Source organism: Sphaerodactylus townsendi, linkage group LG02 (genome assembly GCF_021028975.2).
Source record: "Sphaerodactylus townsendi isolate TG3544 linkage group LG02, MPM_Stown_v2.3, whole genome shotgun sequence".
NCBI lineage: Eukaryota > Metazoa > Chordata > Lepidosauria > Squamata > Sphaerodactylidae > Sphaerodactylus > Sphaerodactylus townsendi.
Window position 1 is genome coordinate 120,125,294 of NC_059426.1, and position 22,453 is coordinate 120,147,746.

Genomic DNA, 22,453 nt, shown 5'->3' on the forward strand with positions numbered 1-22,453 from the left:
ATCTGCCCCTATCTTTGGCTATATTGAGATTTATTTACTTCATTTATATCCCACCTTTTTCCAAAATGGTGACCCAAAGCAGCTTACATAATTTTCCTCTCCTGAGAACATATGACTGGGCTAAAGTCACTTAGTAAAATTCAATTGAAGAGGGTAGATTGGAATCTGGATCACCCATATCCTAGTCTGAAACTATAACTACTACACCATACTGTCTTTCTGGGGAGTTGCTGTTGATGAATATAAAGCCAGTTCTGGGAGGGCCATTCTATTCGGGTGGTTGTTGGCAAGCCTGAGTCCTCCTTCAAGGGGTCCTCCCTCCCTTTTACTGACAGAAACCAAGGCTTGAAAGCTGGTAATATTATTGTGGTTCCTAACAATGTCCACTGAGGGCATTTGTTTCTTAAAGCCATAGGTGCTGCTTCTATAATTTTGGACAGTTTTAATACCCACCCCCTATATTTTTTTAATAGTTCAGATTTTTCTGCAAACCTTATCTAAGGTTTGTAAAAAGTTGTGTCTTTTCATATCTCCAGTTTCCGCATTTAAGTATCCACAAATTTGACAATGTTGAAAATTAAATACATTTATGATACACTACCTGCAAATGTGCAGTTAAAAACAGCCATTCAAACTGACAACCAAAGTGTGTTCACTCACACTATCGTGCAGATTTGACCTTAGAGAAAGCAGGTGTCTATTTTTTTTGTCATGTTTCCAAACTAACCTTTTGTTCCTTTTTGTAGGCTGTCCAGAAGGGAAGAAAGTAGAATTTATTACCAGTTTACTGGATGCTCTGACCACAGACATGGTACAGGCCATTAACTCAGCAGCACCTGCTGGAGGTGGGAGGTGAGTCTGAAAGATGTTCAAGCCAAACTGAAATGAGACCAAGTTGTGTTAGATCTTGTTTTCTGAACTGTAGACCTTTCTCATTCTGTAGACCTTTCTCTTTCTCAAACTGTAGGTTTTTTTGCTCCAGACTCTACCATAACAAACTCCAAGGACCTGGAAAGAATAACCCTCTATTCGTAAAATGAGAAATTAACTTATTACCTTAATCATTGCCCTTCAAAGGCCTGATAGAAATGTCTGGTACTTGAGGACTAATAATTAAGCTGCTGATTTCTGTTTTTCATCTTTAGTCTTCTGTGCAGTTCCACAATAAGACTGCGTATGAACTAACCTGTAACAGAAAAATCTTCTAGCTTAGAAGTCCATAAGGGGCACCTAAGAATCCATTAGAACCGTTGCATTTACCTTTAATTGCTGTTCATCAAGTGTCTTCTGTGCAGGCACACATTCCCTCCCACCTGCCCCACTGTGAACTAAGTATATTTTTTGCTTATGATGGTTCAGGTGGAATTGAGGAAAAGGGGACACATTTCTACTGGATCATGTTTAGGTGGGTCACAACTGCTTTGTTTAGGTGGGTCACAACTGCTTTGGCAGAGGCTCAGGGCTCCTAGGCTTGAAGAAGATCTTTATGTGGCAATTCTGCTCATGCACAGTCGCAATGAGTGCCTAAACAGAAGGTAATCAATGACTAGCAGTTTCAGGCAAGTTTAATCCTCTTCTCTGTCTCTAATTATTCTGAAAACAGCAGCAGAGATACCCTTATTTCATGAGGGAGGATTCTTTTCTCTATTCCTAGATTGGTTGGAATCCATGGGCAAGTTGTATGAATTTCATGTCACTTAATAGTTGAGGTTTTCTTGCCCAAGCTCTCTCTGATGCACTCTGGCCTAGTTCCCACAATTATGTACATAACATGATTTATTGTCATTTGGTGATGACTCATAACTGAATGTCTGAAGTGACTCCACTAAGGAAATATGAAACTATATCTGTGCTGTTTTGATCTGTGATAATTTTATTCACACAGGCGAGACACCTCGGAAGCTATTGTTGTTGAGGGTTGCATGTGTCTGTGTGAACTATCTATAACAATGCAAACCTAAGTAGAGTTATACTCTTCTTTTTTTTACAAAAAGTTTTATTATTACATTATTGCAGTAAACATTACATATTAGACATTCTAATAATAAACATTCAAACACAAACAAATCACATATCACATATCACATTGCACATTATACATTACACCCTACTAATTCGACAATGAATCACAGTGGACATTCAAAATTACCCCCTCTTAAAATATACCCTATCCCCCTTATCATCTATACCAGGGGTAGGGAACCTGCGGCTCTCCAATTGGCCATGCTGGTAGGGGCTGATGGGAATTGTAGTTCCTGAACATCTGGAGAGCCGCAGGTTCCCTACCACTGATCTATACCTTCTCTCCACCCTTACCAATTCTAAAGCTATACTCTTCTAAGCCCATTGGATGTAACTTTGTTTAGGATTGTACTGTGATGGTGAAATCCTATAAATACTCTCCTGCCAATAAGTGTCATTGAATAGACCTGGATTCTGAGTAGACCTTGCATGGGGAATGGGTAGATGTTGGGTGGGAATGGATAACACAGTCATCAGTTTCCCATGAGAAATATTTCTGAGCATGATATCCCAATTATATTTAGTTCAGTTCCCCAATGCCCCAGCTGTAAACACAGTGCCTGGAAATCAGTTCCATTGAATACAGTAAGAGCTACTTGCAAGTTATATGCTTAGAATCAGGTATCACCTACGCTATCACCAAGGGAATATGAGTATCTTCATTCATAAGGGGGGGAGGGTTATGAATTAATACTCAATTTTTTCATTTCTCCCTCTTTAATAACAAATTCCTAATGTGATTATTGGCAATTTCCTTGTTACGAATGCTTCTGCAAAAACTTCTGGAGAATGTCTAATGACATTCCCAGGCTTCTGCTGGAAACTGACTGCTTCTGTGGGGGCTGTGGATTGGATCCTATCGAAAAGGTCCATACAATTTGGGAGGAGTAATTTCATCCATATTCCCCCTTCCTACAACCATCCTCTGATTCCCAGCTCATGCTGCTTTGCCCCAGAAGTCGCATTTCAGGGGACACTTCAGGCAGAAGCGTGAAGGAGGGAAGCTGCATTTCTGGTTTTTTTCTAGATTTTGAAAAAAATGTATTATGCCATTACACAACAAATACACAGTATTTGCCTTTTTGAATTATTCCTATTTTTTATATTTTGTTAATATATAACCATATATTAGCAAAATATAAAAAATAGGAATAATTCAAAAAGGCAAATACTAAGCAAAACTAATTGATGAAAGAAAATATAATATAAAATGTTAATATGCTTTGTTTTGCAATTTTAACATTATGTTTTTGCATCTTTTTCACCTATATGTGCATTATTTACAAATTCACATTTTCATAAGTTCCTAGTACTAGAATAAATATGAAGAGTTATTGGTTGACAAATGGATGTAAATCCCTAACAGAACTATAGTATGGTAGCACAACAACATGGTCACATGAAAGCAATCATTCACATTTTTGTAGTGAAAGTGCTTGTTCACTATAGCTATTTTGTCTTTTATACCAGAGTTCATGGAGCAGGGGACAAGAACTGGGCGATATTATAAAGTGGTAATATCAATAAATAATTATCAGTTTACTAGAGATGTTTACTAGAAATGTATCAGTTTAGTAGGTCAGTTTACTATCTAGAGTCTAGCTTTAAGTTTGCTAAATGCAAGTTTTGCTGCATATGAATGATACAAACCTCACATGTGCCGCAGTGCTTAGACTAGAGTATCCAATACTCTACTTCCATCCATCTGTATATATAAAATATACAGTCATTTAAAATATACAGTCATTTAAAACACAAGATGACAATAAATCTGAGCCTGTGCAGAAAAAACTGCCCAGCTCAAACATAACTTTTAATCAGAGCTGACCGAGTACAGGCTAAACCAAGGGGGATAACGTGGAAGACAATGCGTCTGATAAAAGGGCCAGCAGATGACATCAGGGAGTGGCATCAACCAAAAGCCTGGCAGGACATCTCTATCTTGCAGGCCCAGCGGAATTGCTTAAGATCCTGCAGGGCTCTGATGTCAGCTGACAGAGAGTTCCACTAGGTAGGAATCAGATCAAAAAAATCCATGGCTCTGATCAAGGCCAACTGCACATCCCTGGGGCCAGGGACCATCAAAAGGTTTTTATCGGAGGACCTCAGCATCCTCTGTGGGCAATATGGGGTTATGCCATTCTGCAGATACTATAGTCACCAACCAGTCAGGGCCCTAAAGGTTATAACCAAACCTTGAACCTGATTTAGAATTCCACTGGCAATCAGTGCAGCTGCCAAAGCACAAGTGTTATATGCTCTCTCGATGATGTACTGGAGAGGAATCTAGCAGCTGTGTTCTGGCCCAGTATCATTTTTCAAGTCAGTCTCAAGGGCAGGCCTCCATGCAGCAAGTTGCAATAGTCTAGCCTGGAGGTGTCTGTCGCTTGGATCATTGTGGCTAAATCAGGGCGGGATAAGCAGGGGGGCAGTTACCTAACCTGCTGAAGATGGTAAAAGGTGATCCTCACCATGTTAGTGACTTGGGTCTCCATAGGGAGGGAAGACTCCAAAGTCACACCCAGGCAATGCAGCTAGATGTAATGCTTCATCAACAAATCTCAGCAGCTGAAACCCCTCCACGAGATCGCCCTGACCCAGTCAGAGGTCCTCAGTCTTCGATGGATTAAGTCTCAATCTGCTCTTTTCCAACCAACCAGCCACGGCCTCCAGACACTATTCCAAGGCATCTGGGGCAGCAGCCAACTGACTCTCTATCAACAGAACAAGCTGACATAAGCATATTGGCGACATCTTAGCCCAAAACTGTGCCAGGGCTGCATGTACATGATAAACAAAATTAGAGCAAGGATAGCCCCTTGCAGCACCCCACAAACAAGTTGATGCCTCCAGGGTGTTCCCCCACACATGTCCTCTGATGTATCCAGTCCTGGAGAAACAAGACCAACCATTTCAAGGCTGTACCCCGGATCCCAGCATTAGTGAGGCAGTGGGCCAAAAGGTTGTAGTGGACTGTGTCAAATGCTGAGGTGAGATCTAATAACACGAGCAGAGCTGACCCACCCTTGTCTAGCTGCATTCGAAGCTCATCTGTCTCTGTCCCATGGCCATGACAAAAGCCAGAATGAAAGGGATCCAAAATCCAAAAACTTCTGTGGAGAGGCAGCATAATTTTTTTTCTAAATAACTAAGTAATAATGCCAGACTTGTCTTTTAAAATGTAAGTCTGGTCCAATCATAAGGTGGGTGAAGAATCCAATTTTAAACAGGTGCTGAGCCTTGCCAATGCCTAATAGTTTTCTCTCTTCTGCAGCTCTTGGACACTTTCCTTCTAGTTGGGCTCACTTCCATTATTGGGACCTGGCTGAAAGAAAAGTGATGTTGGGGTCAACTTCAAGCAAGGATGGACTAGCAATTATGAGTACCTGAAGGCCTTAGAAGTGCTGAGCCTAAGCCATTCAACCCCTGTGCAGAGCAAGGAAGTTAGCTCTTGGCCTGCCCAAGCTCCATCTGATGGAGGAGGGGCTCCCAGGCTGCCTGAGCTTCTCGTAGCCTTCGGGAGTAGACACTGGCTGGTTGATAGGCAAATGGCCTATCCCATTTTTTCCCCTGCCTTTTGTTTGCAGGGACGGGAAGTGGAGACAATGCAGGCAAACTGCCTTCCCTCTGCCCTTGGGAGTGTTGGGATCAGGGTGTGGTGTAGTCTTGCCCACAAGGCCCCAAGGAAGAGACGAGACGTGGAGATTCCATCTGGTGGAGAGCGCCAGCGGCAGGAAGCGTGAGATTCCGTGATCCTGGCAACTCTGCCGTGTGCTAGGCTCTGCCTCCTTTTATTAGGGTTTACAAGAGGGGGGGCAATGAGGGCGGACCAGGAGGCAGGAGAGCGGGAGAGCGGGAGATCATCATGTGATGCATGATCTCATCGGACTGCTACGTGCAGGAGGAAGCATCGGCGTCTGGGTCTAATCCTCACCTGAGGGCAAGAGCCCTTTTGTCCCTTCGTCTGGGACACCTGGTGACCGTGAGTCAGGCATTCATGACCGGTGACTCACGGGGGAACGGGGGTTGGGGGAGCGTGTGCGCCCAGAAGGCCGTAGCCGGCACCGGCATGCCAGGCGCTCCTTCTACGGTTCTGCTGGGTTCGCGGGCTCACCCCTACAGTGTGGCTCTTTTCCTGCAATCCCCCCCCTCCTTGAGTCCATCATTTGCTGCAGGAATCTATCAAAGGCTTCAGTACCAAAGGTGCAAACATGTCCTGTCCCCATGCCCCCCTTTTTTCTTAAAAATGGATACCCAACCCCTGCTTTATACTCTGTTAAGGCAGACATGCATTTAAAAAACTAGGGCTGCCTCTGTCAGGTTAGTTTGGCCTTTAGTCTAATGATCAGTCCAGTTCTTTGGGTAATGTATCAATTCTGCCCTATTTATCTGGTACATGTTTATCCTACCCTTTCTTCTAGGAGTTCAGGGCAGCCTACATATTTATCCTCTCTTTTATGCATAGTTCTATGAGGTGGTGAGGATAAAAGAAAGAGTGGCTGGATCAGGGTCACTCAGCTTCCAGGACAGAGCGGGGATGCCCTTTAGATCGGTATATAAGTTATTCCAAAATTAGACCAGGATTTATCCAAGGCCATCACATTGTGTAGCAGATGAAACACAGAATCCATAGCTCCCAGGTCAGCACTTTTAATAGCCCACACCCCAGATCCCCCTGTGGTCAGCACACATATAGTGCTATCACAGCAAAAGGGAGATAACAGCTTGGCTCCTGCCAAGTTCTTCATGAAATGATGACTGAAGGTAAACAGTGATCTGAGAAGTGGCGAGCGGGAGAGGGATGATGCTGTCCCTAGTGGGTATGAATTAATGATTGGCTCCTTCCTGTGAGTTATTTCTCAGTTCTGATGTGGTCAAGAGAAGGACGCTCCAGTGACTACGAATGATGATTTTAGATGTATTGTGTGCTTTTTTAAAAGCGTGTGGTGGTTTTCCTGGTGCTCTTTCTCTTTCAGAATACATTTATTACACTTTTTCTGCAAGAGTTGCAATCCTGAGGGTCTTTCATGTGGCTGGTATTAGTGAGAGGTGGTGTCATGTAGGCAAATAGTTACCTAGAAAGTGGCTGACTTGGTGTTCTCTTCCTTTCTCCCTTTTCCTGATGGATTTGGCTGAGATTGAAGCAACTGTAAGAATGTGTTTTTTCCCCTATAAAATGCTGACTTATATCCATACTAGAACAAAAAGTTGTTAAAACAAACTCTTCCTGAATCATCTGTACCTAAAGCTGGGTTATGAAAATAAATTAAACATTAACTACACTTCCAATTAATGTCATGTTGTTTATTAGCATGAATTTTGTAATGTTTTACTTAGTAGAACTATGTTGTACAGTTATTATTATTATTTATTTGATTTTTACCCTTCCTTGTGTTTGGAGACACTGTGTGTTTTCTATCTGCTCTTTGGAACAATTGGTATTCCCAACCCTAAACAATTCAGAAGTATTTAGTTATTCAGAAAATGTTATACACAGTTAAATTTCTAGTGAGACTTAATCTGTTTTCAGGTGTAAGTAACTCTTCTGGCATTCTTATCCCAGGGACCCAGGAGAGCACACTACATACAATCATCTTGATACATACAATTACCATCTTGTCTGCAGCGACAACACACATTTTTGCATCTTCAGCATGGTGAATTCAGTTTCCAGATAGTACAAACTGCATTTGTTCTAGGCACTCCAAAAAACAAATCAAAAACAATTTTTTGGTGAATAAACATAGTGTTTAATGCTGAAAACAGTAACAAACAATAACACTAGGATCAGCTTCAGAGCCAGTGGACCAATGTCGTACCAGAAAGCTGTCCAAAGAGTCTGTTTTCTGACACCTCTTTAAGATTTGTCTGAAATGGGGCAAGACATTGGCATTAAACAAGTTGCAGACATGGCCTGCAACAGCTTTGTCCGTGTGCTTTTTCTCCACAAACCCCTGCACCTTACTGCAAATCGATGAAAACCGAGACAAATTTTTCACTGAAAAAATTGATGAAAACCGAAACCGATGAAAACTGAAGACAATTAAAACCGAGGTTCCACTGTATCATTAACAGTATTGACAGATCATTAACAGTGTCAGAATTGTTTGAAATAAAATAACATTCTTGGTAAAACATTCATTTTAATCACTCAAATTCTGCCCAAGAGTGATAACTGCAGTTTATTCCACCTTGAAAGATCATTTTTTAATTTCATTCCATGTTTTGACATACTTATTTTGAAGTAACTTGGTATTCTTATCTGACAAGAGGGGTCCTAGGTATTTCACCTTTCTTTTGATCTTGAATCCTGTTTTACTCATCCTGTTTGTTCATATTTTTAGTTAAGACCTTTGTTTTCTATTTATTAATTTAAAACCCTTCTAAAGCACCAAACTTTATCAGTTTAAACATTAAATGCTAGCTGCTCTTACAGGATTTTCCAACATCACTATCAGATAATCAGCAAATGCTGATTTTTTATTTTATTTTTAACCTCTTCAGTCCTTTCATCACATCTTATCTCTCTATGGCCCCTTCCGCACACGCAAAATAATGTGTTTTCAAACCACTTTCACAACTGCTTGCAAGTGGATTTTGCTATTCCGCACAGCTTCAAAGAGCATTGAAAGCAGTTTGAAAGTGCATTATTCTGCATGTGCGGAATGAGCCTATATTATACTTCCAAAAACAAATTTAACAAGAGAGCAGAGAGTGAAACTTGTTGTCTTGTTCCCTTTTGTATCTCACATGATTTGGTTAAGTCTCCATTAACAATTATTTGTGCAGTTTGCCATGTATATATTGATTTCACCAATTTTACAAAATTCTCACCCAAGTCCATATTTTCCAGTATAAGTTCAGTTTGTCAAATGCTTTCTCTCCATCCAAAAAGATCAAACCAGCTTGTTTTTAATTTTGTTTTTCACAGTATTCCAATATGTCTAGTAGATTTCTAACATTGCCTCTCAATTGTCTTTTAGACAGGAAACCCCATTGATCTTTGTGAATAATTTCCTGAAACACCATTTTAATTTACCTGATAAAATTGTTGTAAAAATCTTATAGTCGTTATTCAATAACAATATTGGTCTGTAGTTCTTTGTCAAAGAAACATATTGATTTTCTTAAGGAATTAACGTTGTGTTGGTTTCTTTCCACATCTCAGGCATCCTGCGTCCCTGTAAAATAGAGTTCATGTCCTTTGCAAAGGATATAAAAACTTGTCTTCAAAACATTTGTAGTATAAATCTGAAAGTCTATCCTTTCCTGGTTTAATTTTATTATAACCTCTACCAATTCTCTTATTGTTACCATACCATTCAGAATACATCTCTGCTAATATGTAATTTTAGGCAGATTATATTTTCTGAGATATTCTTATATTTTTACTATTGAGATTCCTTGTTCTTTATATAGGTTTGCATAGATTTTTTTTTAAAAAAAATTGTATTGACATGTTGTCTGTTAAAGTACTCTCCCAATTCTTGTAGTTTTAAAATCATTCTCTTTTTCTGTTCTTTTCTTAATCTATATGCCAACCGCTTTCCTGGCTGATTAGCAAATTTAAAATTCTTTTGCTTTTCATATTTCAAGTTTGTTTTTATCTCTATCCCTGTTAACATAGAAACTTGTAGCACTTTAGTCTGTTGTACAGTACTTTTATCTCTTGGTTTCCTTTTCAGTTCTGCTTTTCTTTTAATTTCTCTAACACTTTCTGCATTTTGTCTTGTCTTTCTGGGTTTTTTGTGGACAGTTATGTTGTATCAAATTTCCCCTCATAAAAGCTTTACTTGCATCCCACCCCACTCTTATATCACTACTCTTGTTCAAATGGAGTGCAAAAAATCTCTCAGTTTTCTTCTTACAATCTTGAATTACCACATCTTTTTGTAACACAGTTTCATTCAGTTTCCATCTAAACAAATTTGGTTTCTTTTTTGCATTCTAAGCTCACTGGGTTGTGATCTGAAAAAGTATTTAGTAAGACCTTTGTCTTACTGACCTTAGAGGCCAAGTCTTTTGAAACCCAAATTATATTAGTTCTTGAAAAGGAATTACATCTTTCCAAATAACAAGTATATTCTCTTGCATTCTCGTTCTTGTGTCTCCATACATCCACCCAACCCAAATTCTCCACCATATTTTTGGTAGTTTGCCGTGTGTATTTTTAATATTTTCTTCCAGAAGTTCTATTCATTTGTGGTAATATCACACCATTCACGTCCCTCATCACACACCAACTTTCATATGCATATTTTGTTAATTTCTCTGAAAGGTATTTAAAAAATATGTTTTATCTTCATTTGGTACATAAACTGCCAACATCATAGTTTTGACTCCCATCAAAGTAATTTCCACCCCCACAAATCTACTTTGTTCATCATTTAATATCAATTTAGGTACAAATTCAGGGTTAACATATAACACCCCTTTTTTCTTAATAGGACTTTCTGAAATGAACTCTTTACCCAAAGATTTTTGAATCAAATATTTTACATTCTTTCTCCTGATATGTGTTTCTTGTAGACAAATTACATCCCGTTTTAATTTCCTTAAATAATGCAAAAAAATATTCTCTTACATGGAGCATTAGTTCCATTTATATTCCATGTCAAACATTTAAAACGTATTTTGTAATCCAAATGTTAGTCTTCTTTTAAGGCTAGTCCCACAGAGTCCATTTCCCCCCTCGCTGTTGTCTTCCGGGTCTTCCTTGATCTGCACCCTCTGGAGCATCTGGAACCTCTGAATCCAAGTCTTCCCCACATCTTTCATCTTTGGAACTGTATTGAATCTAAATTTACCTTGTTCAAAATTAAATTATACACCTTCCAGCTTTTCCCAACAAAATCTAATCTTCTTTTTTAATTTCTTTGTTAGAAAGAGGCAATCCTTTCTCTTACTCAATATTCTGATTGGTATTTCTTTCAAAACTATTATGTGCACTTCATCAATTTTCAGCTTTGTATCAAAATGTTGTTGCAAAATTGTCTAAATTAAAGAAGCATGGGAAAACAAATTCCACTCCATAGTTCATTTTAAAAAGCCATTAAGAAGAACAGGAAAAAAGATTAATATGAAAACTCTTAAGTAAAAAGAAAATCTACATCCATCAGTCCGAATAGTTTATGATCTTGTCTTGAGTTTTATATCTCATTAAATTCCAAATGTAGCTCTTAGAGAAAAGCCATAAACTCACCAGCAAGGTTTCTCTCCTCAGATGTAGATGAAATTCTTCTTAGTCATTTTGATTGATGATCTAGTCTTAGTTGAGGAATGGGGGAGTGAATTATATCCCATGCAACAGTGAGCAAAGATGTCCGTCCTGCCACCAGTCCTGACTTCTAAGCGAGAGACAGAAATTTCTGTTTCTATCTCACTTTCAACTTCTCAGCAGTTCTGGTTGACCCATGATTCATGCTTGTGTGGGCATGAGTTTATCTAGACCATGGGGTATTTGTAGGGGTATTGCACTAGCAAATATGCACAGGGTTTGGTTTAGTCCATACAAAACCTGAGGTCCTATCTCAGTGAGTCAACCCTTCTAGGTTTTCAAATGTGCAAGTAGTATCCCATGAGTATCTGGTTGATGGAGTGTAAAGCCATTTATTTGGACATTGTTCTACTCCCGTTGCACTTTGCTTGGAAACTTTTAAAAATAAAATATTATACCATGGTGCACATTTCCACCTATTTAGCAGTATTCTCTCAAGGCATCTTTTCTCCCACCTTTCTCTGCACTTTGCAGTTCTGCAGGACTCAAGATCTCCTCCTCACCTTATAACAAACCTTTCAACCACCCCATCATGTTTACTGGTGTCACCTAATGTAGGCTCACCCATCTGCTTAGGTTGAATCTGCTTGGGTGTGCATATGGTGGTCTTTAAGAGCAGACATTATAAGTGCTTCCAGCTAACTGTGGAAGAAACTGCCTGAAGCTGTTCAAAGTGATTCCAAAAGAATATTTCCGCCCCTGAGCAGGCACCTGGTGTTGCTGGCCTTAAAGAAGCCTTCAAACATGTGTCAAGTGTGTATCATTGCTCAGCAATGTTCTGCAGTCCCATGAGGGTCTTTGTTGTGTTTCAAGGTTTTCAGAGCCTGATCCTAGCCACACATTGGAGGAGCGGGTGGTGCATTGGTACTTCAGTCAGCTGGATAACAATAGCAGCACTGACATCAGCAAAAGGGAGATGAAGCCATTCAAGCGCTATGTAAAGAAGAAAGCTAGCCCTAAGAAATGCGCACGACGCTTCACAGACTATTGTGACCTCAACAAGGACAAGTCTATTTCACTACAGGAACTGAAGGGTTGCTTGGGTGTTGGCAAAGAAGGAGGTAGGTACTGAATCTCACTCTTTCAATGGTATGGAAAACTCTTCATATGTAAATATATACATGAACATATGAAGTTGAAGTTGGCTTATTCTGAGTTAGACCATTGACCCATCTGGCTCAGTGCTTGCTCTCACACTGTAAGGTTTCAGCCAAAAAGTGTCTATCCTGTCAGCTCTTACCTGAGGCTGAATTTGGCAGTGAATAGAACTTGGTGCCTTCTGCATGTAAGACAGGTACTCTGCTACTGAGCCATGGCTCTGCCAACCCTTCTAGTTTAAGCTACAGCTTTAATGACCCTCTTGGAAAGTTATTTGTTCTGCTTTTTTTGGTGAGTCTTCTGTTTGCTGGCTGTGGGTCTAGATGGCCTTTTTGATATCTTCTGACTGTATGACACTTTCCCAAGTGACCTTTAAGTCAAGTCTTGCACTTACTGTTTCTGCATGAATATATATATATATGTTAGACTAGAGACAGAAAACACTATTTTAAGTGACCTTAACATGGCTTATGGAAAGCATTGCTGCACATTATATACTTACACACTGTTTTTGTCCCATAGTTGCTTCAGATGGAAAAAATCCAAAACCCTTTCAAATCTTTTTACTGAAAGCAAGAGCAGAATGAGTATCCACACCATGGGAAGTGAAACTATTCATAGTGCCTTCAAAAGATGTTGTCTGCCTCCAACATTAATACAAATACCTGTTCAGTGAAAAAATGGATGTTCCACTTCCAGTCCTGAATTAAGAACATTCATGGAATCATAGAGTTGAAAGGGGCTATACAGGCCATTTAGCCAACCCTTCTCAATTCATGATCGGCCTAGAGCATCCCTGCCATTTGCCCCAGGCATCATTCCACCCCTCCCCCCACGCCACTGTTGTGAGTCCTATCTTCTGCTACCAATTGGGGATGGGACCTGGGAATGGCAGGGATTGGGGAGGAGATGGGAAGTAAGGAATATTCAAGAAGGTAAGGAAGACAGCAAACTCAGGATAATTATTAAGCATTGGGGGCTATGCAGACTATGTTGCAATTAGTAACACACCCTGATTCAAACACTGACCTCTAATCTTGGAACAGCCATCATACTGGAGAAGGAAGAAGGAGATCTTTCTCCAGCTGTGGAATTCTCTGGGTTGTTTCAGCTAGAGCAGATTTAGTGTTTGGTAAAGAGATGTAAGAGGTGGGCTTATATTTGATCCATAGTACATGACCTGTTTCAAAAAATTCAGATCCTAATCCTATACAGTTAGGCACACCTAAGGTTTTTGATTTCAGTGGGCTTAAGTGTGCCTTGCTGTGCATATTATTGGGCTATTAAAATGTTAGCCAAGTTACTTCAAGCCAATCAGGAGCACTGATAGTTAGCAACCAGTTTTCACTGTTTAGCTAAGTTTCTTGTTTGCCAACATCATGCCCAGAATTATATACACCCAGAAGCAGTCTCCCTTTTTCCTTCCTGCTGAGATAAATGTAGAAAATGGGTTTTAACAATCCAGTCAGTTGGCCCCTCAAGAAGTCCTAATTTATGAAGGAGAAAAATTGGAAAACTCCTTTAAGACAAATACAAGCAGACATTCCTAGTGTCCTTTGCTGTAAATACAGAATCGCCAACTTTCTTATAAGGGAAATTCAGTGATGCTACATAGCAAAATACAGCATTTACTAAACAGTGGCTAGTCTGACCCTCAGAGCTCACAGAGAAGGCCAAAAGTGAGAATTTTCTTTTCGAGATTCCTAATCCATTAATAGGTTTTGGGACAGCGAGGAAGTTTAGATATGCCATTTAGGCTATTTTGTGAACAGGTGTGATTTAATGGATTCATTGTATTCAGGATTCCTAAGGAAACACAGGCTTCAATCTTATGCAGACTTCCTCAGGAATGTGAACTTGGTGCGGGTTATTTCTGGGTAAATATGCATAGGATTAGGGTATAGTTGGTGTTGTATTATATGGAAGTTCTAAGTACAGACCCACCAATTCTAGGCAAACAGCTCTCTTACAAGTTGACACTGCATTCTGCACATTTTCGGAAAGATGGATTATTTGAGAGCCCAGGAGACCACAGGGATATATTTGGAAGGTTTAGCTCCATCTGGTGGGCACTTTGAGATGTCAGACTGCAAAATATGACCAACCAAAGCCCTTTTCAGAGTTCAAGGGAATATAAACTCAGAGCTCCTACAAAGAAGTAATCAGGAGTAACTAATTCTGTTGTCATAACTGTCAGACCAATCTCACTGCTTTCTTAAATCTGCAGCTTTCATCATATTTGGAATTAAGTGAATGTAAGAGTACTCCTTGTTTTTTACAGGCAGCATTGGAACTTTTCCCCATGGAAAAAGACCAGGTGTTAATCCTTTCAGTAAGTAGTTTCTGGAACCCATCTCTCCCCCCATTTTTCTCGACAGTTATATCATGAGGCAAGTACACTTCACAGCTCTCCAAGTAGCTACCCTAACATCACAGCTAATGAGATTGGCTATCCTGGAGTTCATTTAATAAAAAAGAGATACACATTGTGCTGTCTTGCGGAGCCTCATCCGTTGACCATAACTGCAGAGGAGGTCCACATTGCAAGAAGCAGTCCTCAAGAAAGTGGAGGGCTTTATTGCTGGGAAAGGCTTCATTGAGGTCAACTCAAGTGATGTGGAACATTGTGCAAGCTTGTGAGTTCTATAGAACTCTTCATGAGGCAGATGTTGCACAAATTTAAAACATGAAGGAGGAAAAAAACAAAATTTCTGGCAGTGGTGGGAGATGGCCCTGCCCTTTTGGAGGTTCATAAAATTGAACCCTCAGAAGCAAAGGTCACTAAACCTGGGTGGTGTCATCAAGAGAGTCTCCTGAAAGTTTGGTGCCTCTTCCTTGAAAAATGTGCACCCTGCTTGCATACCCAGAAATTCCCCATTGGCTGCAATGGAGCCAGGACAGTTCAGAGCAGAGACTTAACAGCAATAAACTATTATGTCTCTGATGTAATTAATAATTAAAGTAAATCATTTTTTTAAAAAAATAAGTGTTTTCCTCAAGGGTACCCTGAGATATGAAGAGCAAGGTCAAGGGTTGGGAAACACTGTGTTAGATTATGGCACTTGCATTCTGGGAAAAAGAAGCAAATAATGGAGGGTCACTTCATTTGGAAAAAAAGTGTCTAGCAAAGTCCAAATGTGACCCCAAAGCCATGAGACAGAATCAGTTCCTTTTGCTAGCTAAGAGCAATTAGAATCACTTGATATTCTTTGTTTTAACAAGGGCTGAGCTAAATTTATGATAGTTCACAAAATATATCAAATGGAAGTTAAATTCAATCATTTGTATAAGCACTCTTTCTCTAAGTCATTCCCATCCTGATGACAATCTCTCTGTTTTGATCAGCTGTACTGGGACATTCGAAATCCAGAAAAAGAGACAAAAGCATGTTATTGAGGCCAACTCATACTTCAGGGTACATATTTGCATCCAATAATTCATAATTAAGTTTAGCTCAGTCGTTCATAAACAAGATTAGTTCCTAATCAAGATTAGTTCAGTGGCTGTAGTTTTTGTGAGGCTAACCTTATGGGAATATTAGGACCAGGAATAACTAATTGTTTGAATTAGGGAGCTCACTTGTACTCATTTAAACCAAATATGATTTTCATTAAAGTTTCCACCTCTTCTTTCTCCCCTCCTTGAAACTGTTGATGGTGTTCTTCCTACCTTTCCACAATTGTAGTAGGACGTCTTGTCTAAGAGATGATGGGAAACCATGACACAAACAAATGGATGCGCCAGCGCAAGGACAGGACACGCTGCCACCGGAAAAGACTTGTGTGGGACTGGCAACATCCAATGTAGCAAGAGTGGCCTCAACAATATTTGCACTTTTTTTTCATAATAATTGAAGCGGGGTGGAGGTTGGTTTCTTTTAATGCCATAATTTACTACCTTGGAGAAGAAATTTTTTAAAAGGCCAACGTTACATCTTGGGAAGTAAACTGAACAGCTACTGATCATTAAAATGTTTGGGATTGCTCGGACTCAACGAAAGAGATGTTTAATATACTGTATATAAATTTATGTAAATTGTACAGTGGTCTTGTGCTGACCTGTGTGTGACTGCTTTGTCTCTTATGTGGTGCAAAGGATGCTATTATTCAGAAACGCGTTGATTTCTCAATCAACTTTTCTTTCACAGCCAGCATCTTTATAAGTTCAGAAGCTGTGGTGGTTCACAAGCATTCCTGCTCCCACTACAAATGAAGACATTTTGCCTGCTTTACTGAACATCTGATAACATGGTTTGATTACTGTAATGCACACCAGATTGGCCTGCCCTTGAATACAATTCATAAATAGCAGCAGGCTGATTATTGTCAGGGTTAGCCAATGGGAGCTTAATTTGGCCATCTTAAAAAAAATTACATTGACTGCCATTTTGTTTCCTAATCCAATTCAATGTCCTTTAAAGCCCTTCACAGCTGGAACCCACATGTCTCAAGGACCATCTCCTCGCGTATGTTCCCCTACACCAACTACAGTCTTCAGACTGCCACTTGCTGGCTGTTCCTCCACTTCAGGTAGCTTGTCTGTCATCAGCCAGAACCATTCCTCATTGCAGCTGCCATTCTGTGGAATGGATTTCCAGACAAGACTAGGAAAGGGCTGTCATTAGAAATCAAGAGGCTCAGCAAGACCATTTTATTTACCAGGGATTTGAGTAAGTTATAAACTGCAGACATCTTTTTTTTTTGGGGGGGGGGGGGATTGGAAACTTTATTATATTGATTTTCAGTTGTAACATTTTAACAATCTTTTGTAAGCCACCTTGAGCCACAAGAAAAGGCAGGATATAAATATTTTAATCAATAAAGCATACAGAATTTAGCCTCCTGCTGGCACCACTGCAATCAGCCATGAATCCTTCTTACTGCATTGCAAATTGTTAAAAGGTAAGAGAGCAAATTTAGATGTGAGGTGACTGTACCATAAAGATAGGTTTCTGACCATGCTGTAGGTATATATAACAAATGCAGTCTCTGGCCTGTGTGGTACAATGGCTAGAGAGAGCAAGTGTATATAGAAGGAGAATAAGAGTTTGGATTTAAACCCTCCTTTCTCTCCTGTAAGGAGACTCAAAGAGCTTGCAAACTCCTTTCCCTTTCTCTCCCCACAATAGACACCTTGTGAGGTAGGTGGCGCTGAGAGAGTTCTCAGAGAACTGTGACTGGCCCACAGTCAACCTGCAGGCTTCGTATGTTGGAGCGGGAAAACAAATCTGCTTAACCAGATAAGATTCCACCACTCATAGTGGAGGAGTGGGGGATCAAACCCGGTTCTCCAGATTAGAGTCCACCTGCTCTTAACCACTACACCTGAGCATTAAATTTAGGCTGAGGACAGATCTCTCCCTGGGCAGTCCTGGGCAGTCTTTCAGCCTAACCTGTCTCACAGGATTATTGCAAAGATGAATGGGATAACACCATTTGCATCACCATCAGCTTGAAGAGCAGCATGCAAGTGTTATTAATAAGTAATGGAATGAATACTATATAGCCCTCATCTGCTAGCAGTAGGCATGTTTTAGTGGAGTCTATAACCTGTCATCAAAATACACTATGTCATAGTTACTTTATGGTTTTAATTTACTCCTTCACCTGAGTGGCAGAGGCTTATCTGGTGAACCAGATGTGTTCCCACACTCCTACATTCCTGCTGGGTGACTTTGGGCTAGTCACAGTTCTTTGGAACTTTCTCAGCCCCACCTACAAGGTGTCTGTTGTGGGGAGAGTAAGGAAAAGGAGCTTGTAAGTCACTTTGAGTCTCTTTACAGGAGAGAAAGATGGGGTATAAATCCAAACTACTACTCCTCTTCTTCTTCTCCTCCTCTTCCTCCTCCTCCTTTTTAATTCAGGATTCCTTTATAGAGGCCCCATCATTCTTAGCTGATATCTGGGGACTGAGCAGCACTACTAGCAATGGCTCTTGCTGATGGAAAATATCAGTAAGCAAACAGGACTAGGCCTACATCCAGATTACCACAGAGAGTGTTCCTGTCACCAAGTATAATGTGAGCCATACAATTCTCAGCAATGGGGGAGAGCAGCAGGCATGAGATGGCAGTTTTATACAATGGGGAGTAATTAAAGGTATTTGGAGATCTAAATCACTTTATGATATTGTTCCCAGTAGTGCGGAATGAGGAAGCGTGGAGAAAGTACATGATAGAAGAGGTGTCATTTGTCGTTTTTACAAATTACAAATTATAATTTTACTCCACTCTTCTTTCTGGGGAAATGTCCCAGCCATGAGGCAGCCAGTCACACTGCTGCTGCATCTCACTATATGTGGATTCACATGGGGGATGGGCCCTGAATGGATGGCTTTTCATGTGTGGTAAGAGACAGGATCCACTGGCATCCTTTCTCCGGCACTTAAGAAGCAAAAAAGTGAAGGGAAGGAGAATTGGTTCTTTGAAGATGAAGCAGGAGTTGACAGGGCAGTTTTGAAGAGATGTCTTTCTAGTTCACATGTGAATCCAAAGCCTTTTTTAAAAGCATCTGCCTGTTGAACTGAGATCTGTGAGATGAGGGTGGATGGAAAGCATGAAGAACCAAAGTCAAGGACCTCAGTACCATAGTCTAGCCTGTACACTTTCTGATAGCCTTTGTTTTGCAAATTTGGTCACCATTCCACATGCTTGCTAGGGGCTATATTGCGAGCTGAAATGCTTTGAACCACTTTGAAATTGTAAGAGCATCGTTTGCTTGAACAAGCTGCACCTTTTGCCATGATGATGGTTTTATAGGGCAGCTTCTTGTGCAGGGTTAGTTATCCATTTGATCCAATCAGTTGCAAATTACTAGATTCAAAAGATCCAACTATCTTGGCTGAATCCTATTTACCATTTATATGGCAGCTTGAAGTATTCAAAGTGCTCTACCTATATTATCTCCCAACAACCATGTAAAGCAGGTCAATATTATTTCCCCCGTATTGCAAAGGAAAGACCCTGAGAGACGGCAGCCATCCTAAAGCCATCTCGACTGACTTCATTATGGGGCCAAAATTCAAAATAGTACAAAATTCGTAATTCAGTCATTTGGTCTCTATGTCCCATCAGTTTACACACTCACACATAGTAATCATTAGATGGTGGGAAATTTGTGTAGAGGGGCATAATGCTTTTTGGTCATTTGCTTCTGACTACGTTGCTCATGTGTTTTCCCCTTAAACTTTGCAGCTTTGTGAGGTGTGTTCAGCCACATTCAGCTATGGTTGTGTAGGGGCTGAATGACTGGATTAGTTCATCTTCACATATGCTCATCAAAAACTGATGGAAGATCATGAATTGCTTTATTTCATTACTCTTCTATACCAACAGTCCTCCTATTTGATTAGGTTTAATAGCAAAAGAATCAATATCACAGTAATACTTTAGAGCCTAACATAAATCTTAACTGAACCTCTCAAAATTTTGCTGCGATAAAGCAGTACAATATCACTTGTCTAAGACAGTACATCATTGTGTGGCAGCTACATTCTGTAGCAGCAACTCAAAGACATCCCTTCATGGCAATAGCAGCCTTTGCTCTACAACTCAGTACCTGTGTACTTTGGCTCCCTCCGTATTCTGAAGATGCAAAGCTGGGTTGTAAAAATAAATGATTTTTTGTATTCTGTATGGGGTGAGGTGGGGAGCTTCTAAAAAAGTAGAAGTTTTGAACTGATCCCAAGACCTTGTTTGGATGTTTGTTTTGAATGTGTACCAAATTTTCTCACTAGTACATTGTAAAATATATTTTTGTGTCAAGGAACAGCAGCCCCCGCCGCTGGTTTCTGATGCCTATTCTATACAGTGTATGTGGTATTGCCAAGCATTTCACTCTCTGGATTCTATCTCCTTTTTATATCCAGGATTTATTGTATATGTATTCTTGTTTTGTTTTTCTTAAGAGTATGATGTAAGAAGTATATGTTGTCCATCTGACCCTGTTGTAGGAATGAAGAACAACTTTGTAAGGAACTTTGTGAAGGATTCTCTTCATTCATGTACTGGCGTTCTCCTTATAACATTTCCTTTGAACACTGCAAGGGTTCCCCTGCCATTTATGAGCTCCTTTGCTTTGAAAAATTTCCTGCTCTGCTAAAGTGCTGTGGATTAACAATCTCTGAAACAAGTTTCTAGAATGCAGCCTGGATGCATCTGACCAATAGGCACACTGCCCAAACATTCTGTCTGTACCAAAGACAAAATCAACATCTTTCAGGATAACAGCAAAAGAGGAAGAGCGGAAGAATTGGGATTTATACCCTGCTTCCCTCTACTTTTAAAGAGTCTTAAAGAGCTCCTCTTCCCACAATAGACCCCTTGTGAGGTAAATGGGGTTGAGTGAGTTCTGAAAAAACTGCGACTAGCCTAAGGTCACCCAGTAGGCTTCATGCAGAAGAGTGGGGAAACAAAGCTGGTCTACGAACCATGACATGAACACTGTAATGTATATTCCTAGCTACTATCTGCTATTTTCTGGCTGTTTAAGGTGTTAAGATGCAAGCCCCAAGAACTGACTTGCTGAGTTCACATCTGAAAAAAGTGAATATTTCTGCATACCAACATATTTGAAAATTGTGTGAGTCAGTTATAATTTGGACACCAGACAATTATATAAACCATGTTAACCAACAGTCAGTAACAGACAGTTACAGCAGTTGGTTAACATTATAAATTAAATGCTCTAGAGAATCAAAATACAGCTGAGCAAGTTCCACAAAAGATGCCAATTTGTTTCATATAAGGGAGGAAACTTCGTCTAGATTAGAACATAGTAAATGTATGAGGCTTTACCGGTGAGATTCTATAGCTCTGGATAACTAGACCTTCAAATAATAGAATCTGGCTGTGTGATGTCTATTAAGATGTGTGCTGTCATTAGCAATTGCATAAAAAACAAGTAGCATTTAACATACCCTGTTTCCCCGAATATAAGACATCCCCGGAAAATAAGACGTAGTAGAGGTTTTGCTGAAGTGTGAAATATAAGGCATCCCCCAAAAGTAAGTCGTAGCAAAGTTTTTGTTTGGAAGCATGCCTGACCAACAGAACACAGAAAAATAAGACATTCCCTGAAAATAAGACATAGCGCATCTTTGGGAGCAAAAATTAATGGGAAACACAGGTAGTAGTGCAGAAGTTCATGTTGTAAATGAGCATTACCTGTAGGTGGCGCTGCTGTTTGCTAAACTGCCTAACTTCATAATTTGTAGTTTATTTAGACACTGCTGTTCTAAAACTGTGTGTTGTAAACAGAGGCGTATGGGGCCCAAATTGTGCCCAGAGGCAAAACCTCCTCTGGGCCCCCCCCCCAGTGCAACGTGGTGCCCTGCTTCCACCCATTCATACACACACACACACACTTACTTGAGGGGGCAGGAGATTCTCTTGTGCCGGGGCTGATGCCTGGGCAGGGAAGAGAAGCTGGCTGTGCAGTGGCCAGCTGCTCTTCTCTGCTCAGCAGCACCCATGGCGCGCACAAGGGACTGGAAGCCCTGGTGGCTAGCTCAGCTTTGCGCCTCCAGTTGGAGGTGAGAAGCTGAGCTGGCTGCTGGAGCTGCTGGGGCTCCCAGTCTTTCCCTCTGCAGCTGGGGAAGGCAGGACTGGGTGCTCCGGTGGCCAGCTCAGATTTGCGCCTCCAACTGGAGGCAAGGAGCTGAGCAGGGCGCCGGGTGCTGCGGTCTGCAGCCAGCTCCTAGGGACTGGGAGCTGGCTGAAGGCTGCGCACCTGGCTCAGCTCCTCGCCTCTGGCCAAAGGCGCAAACTGTTTGGTCACGTGGGGGGCATTTGGTCCCCCCCCACATGACCAAAAGGGGTGTGCCCAGGGACATGGGTTACCCCTAGAGTTACCCCATGTCCCTAGGGCCGTATACCATTGGTTGTAAATCTACAAATGATTTGTTGTAAATCTACAAATCTACAACTGGTCAAATGTAACCAATTGGGAATTGCAGCTTTGTAGAGTGTTAGAGAGAGTCAAAAACATAAAGTATGGTTCCACTTCAGCTTGTAAGTCCTGCGATGACACACACTGTATTCAGATCTAGAAACTAGGG

The 22,453-nt window shown here is 40.6% G+C and overlaps 1 protein-coding gene across 3 annotated transcripts in view; it reads left to right on the forward strand.

Annotated features, from left to right (window-relative positions):
• Positions 1 to 18,117, forward strand: part of SMOC1 (SPARC related modular calcium binding 1) — a 118,082-nt gene extending 99,965 nt beyond the window's left edge. For 2 of the 3 annotated variants that reach the window (XM_048485792.1, XM_048485795.1), the window contains exons 10-13: positions 747 to 852; positions 12,113 to 12,360; positions 14,679 to 14,729; positions 16,083 to 18,117. In XM_048485792.1, coding sequence (XP_048341749.1) covers positions 747 to 852; positions 12,113 to 12,360; positions 14,679 to 14,729; positions 16,083 to 16,099 — 422 coding nt within the window. In that variant the 3' untranslated portion in view covers positions 16,100 to 18,117. Of the gene's footprint in view, positions 1 to 746; positions 853 to 12,112; positions 12,361 to 12,919; positions 13,060 to 14,678; positions 14,730 to 16,082 lie in introns of those variants that run through there. The other variant, XM_048485793.1, reaches the window with a different exon arrangement.
• Positions 18,118 to 22,453: the final 4,336 nt, after the last annotated feature.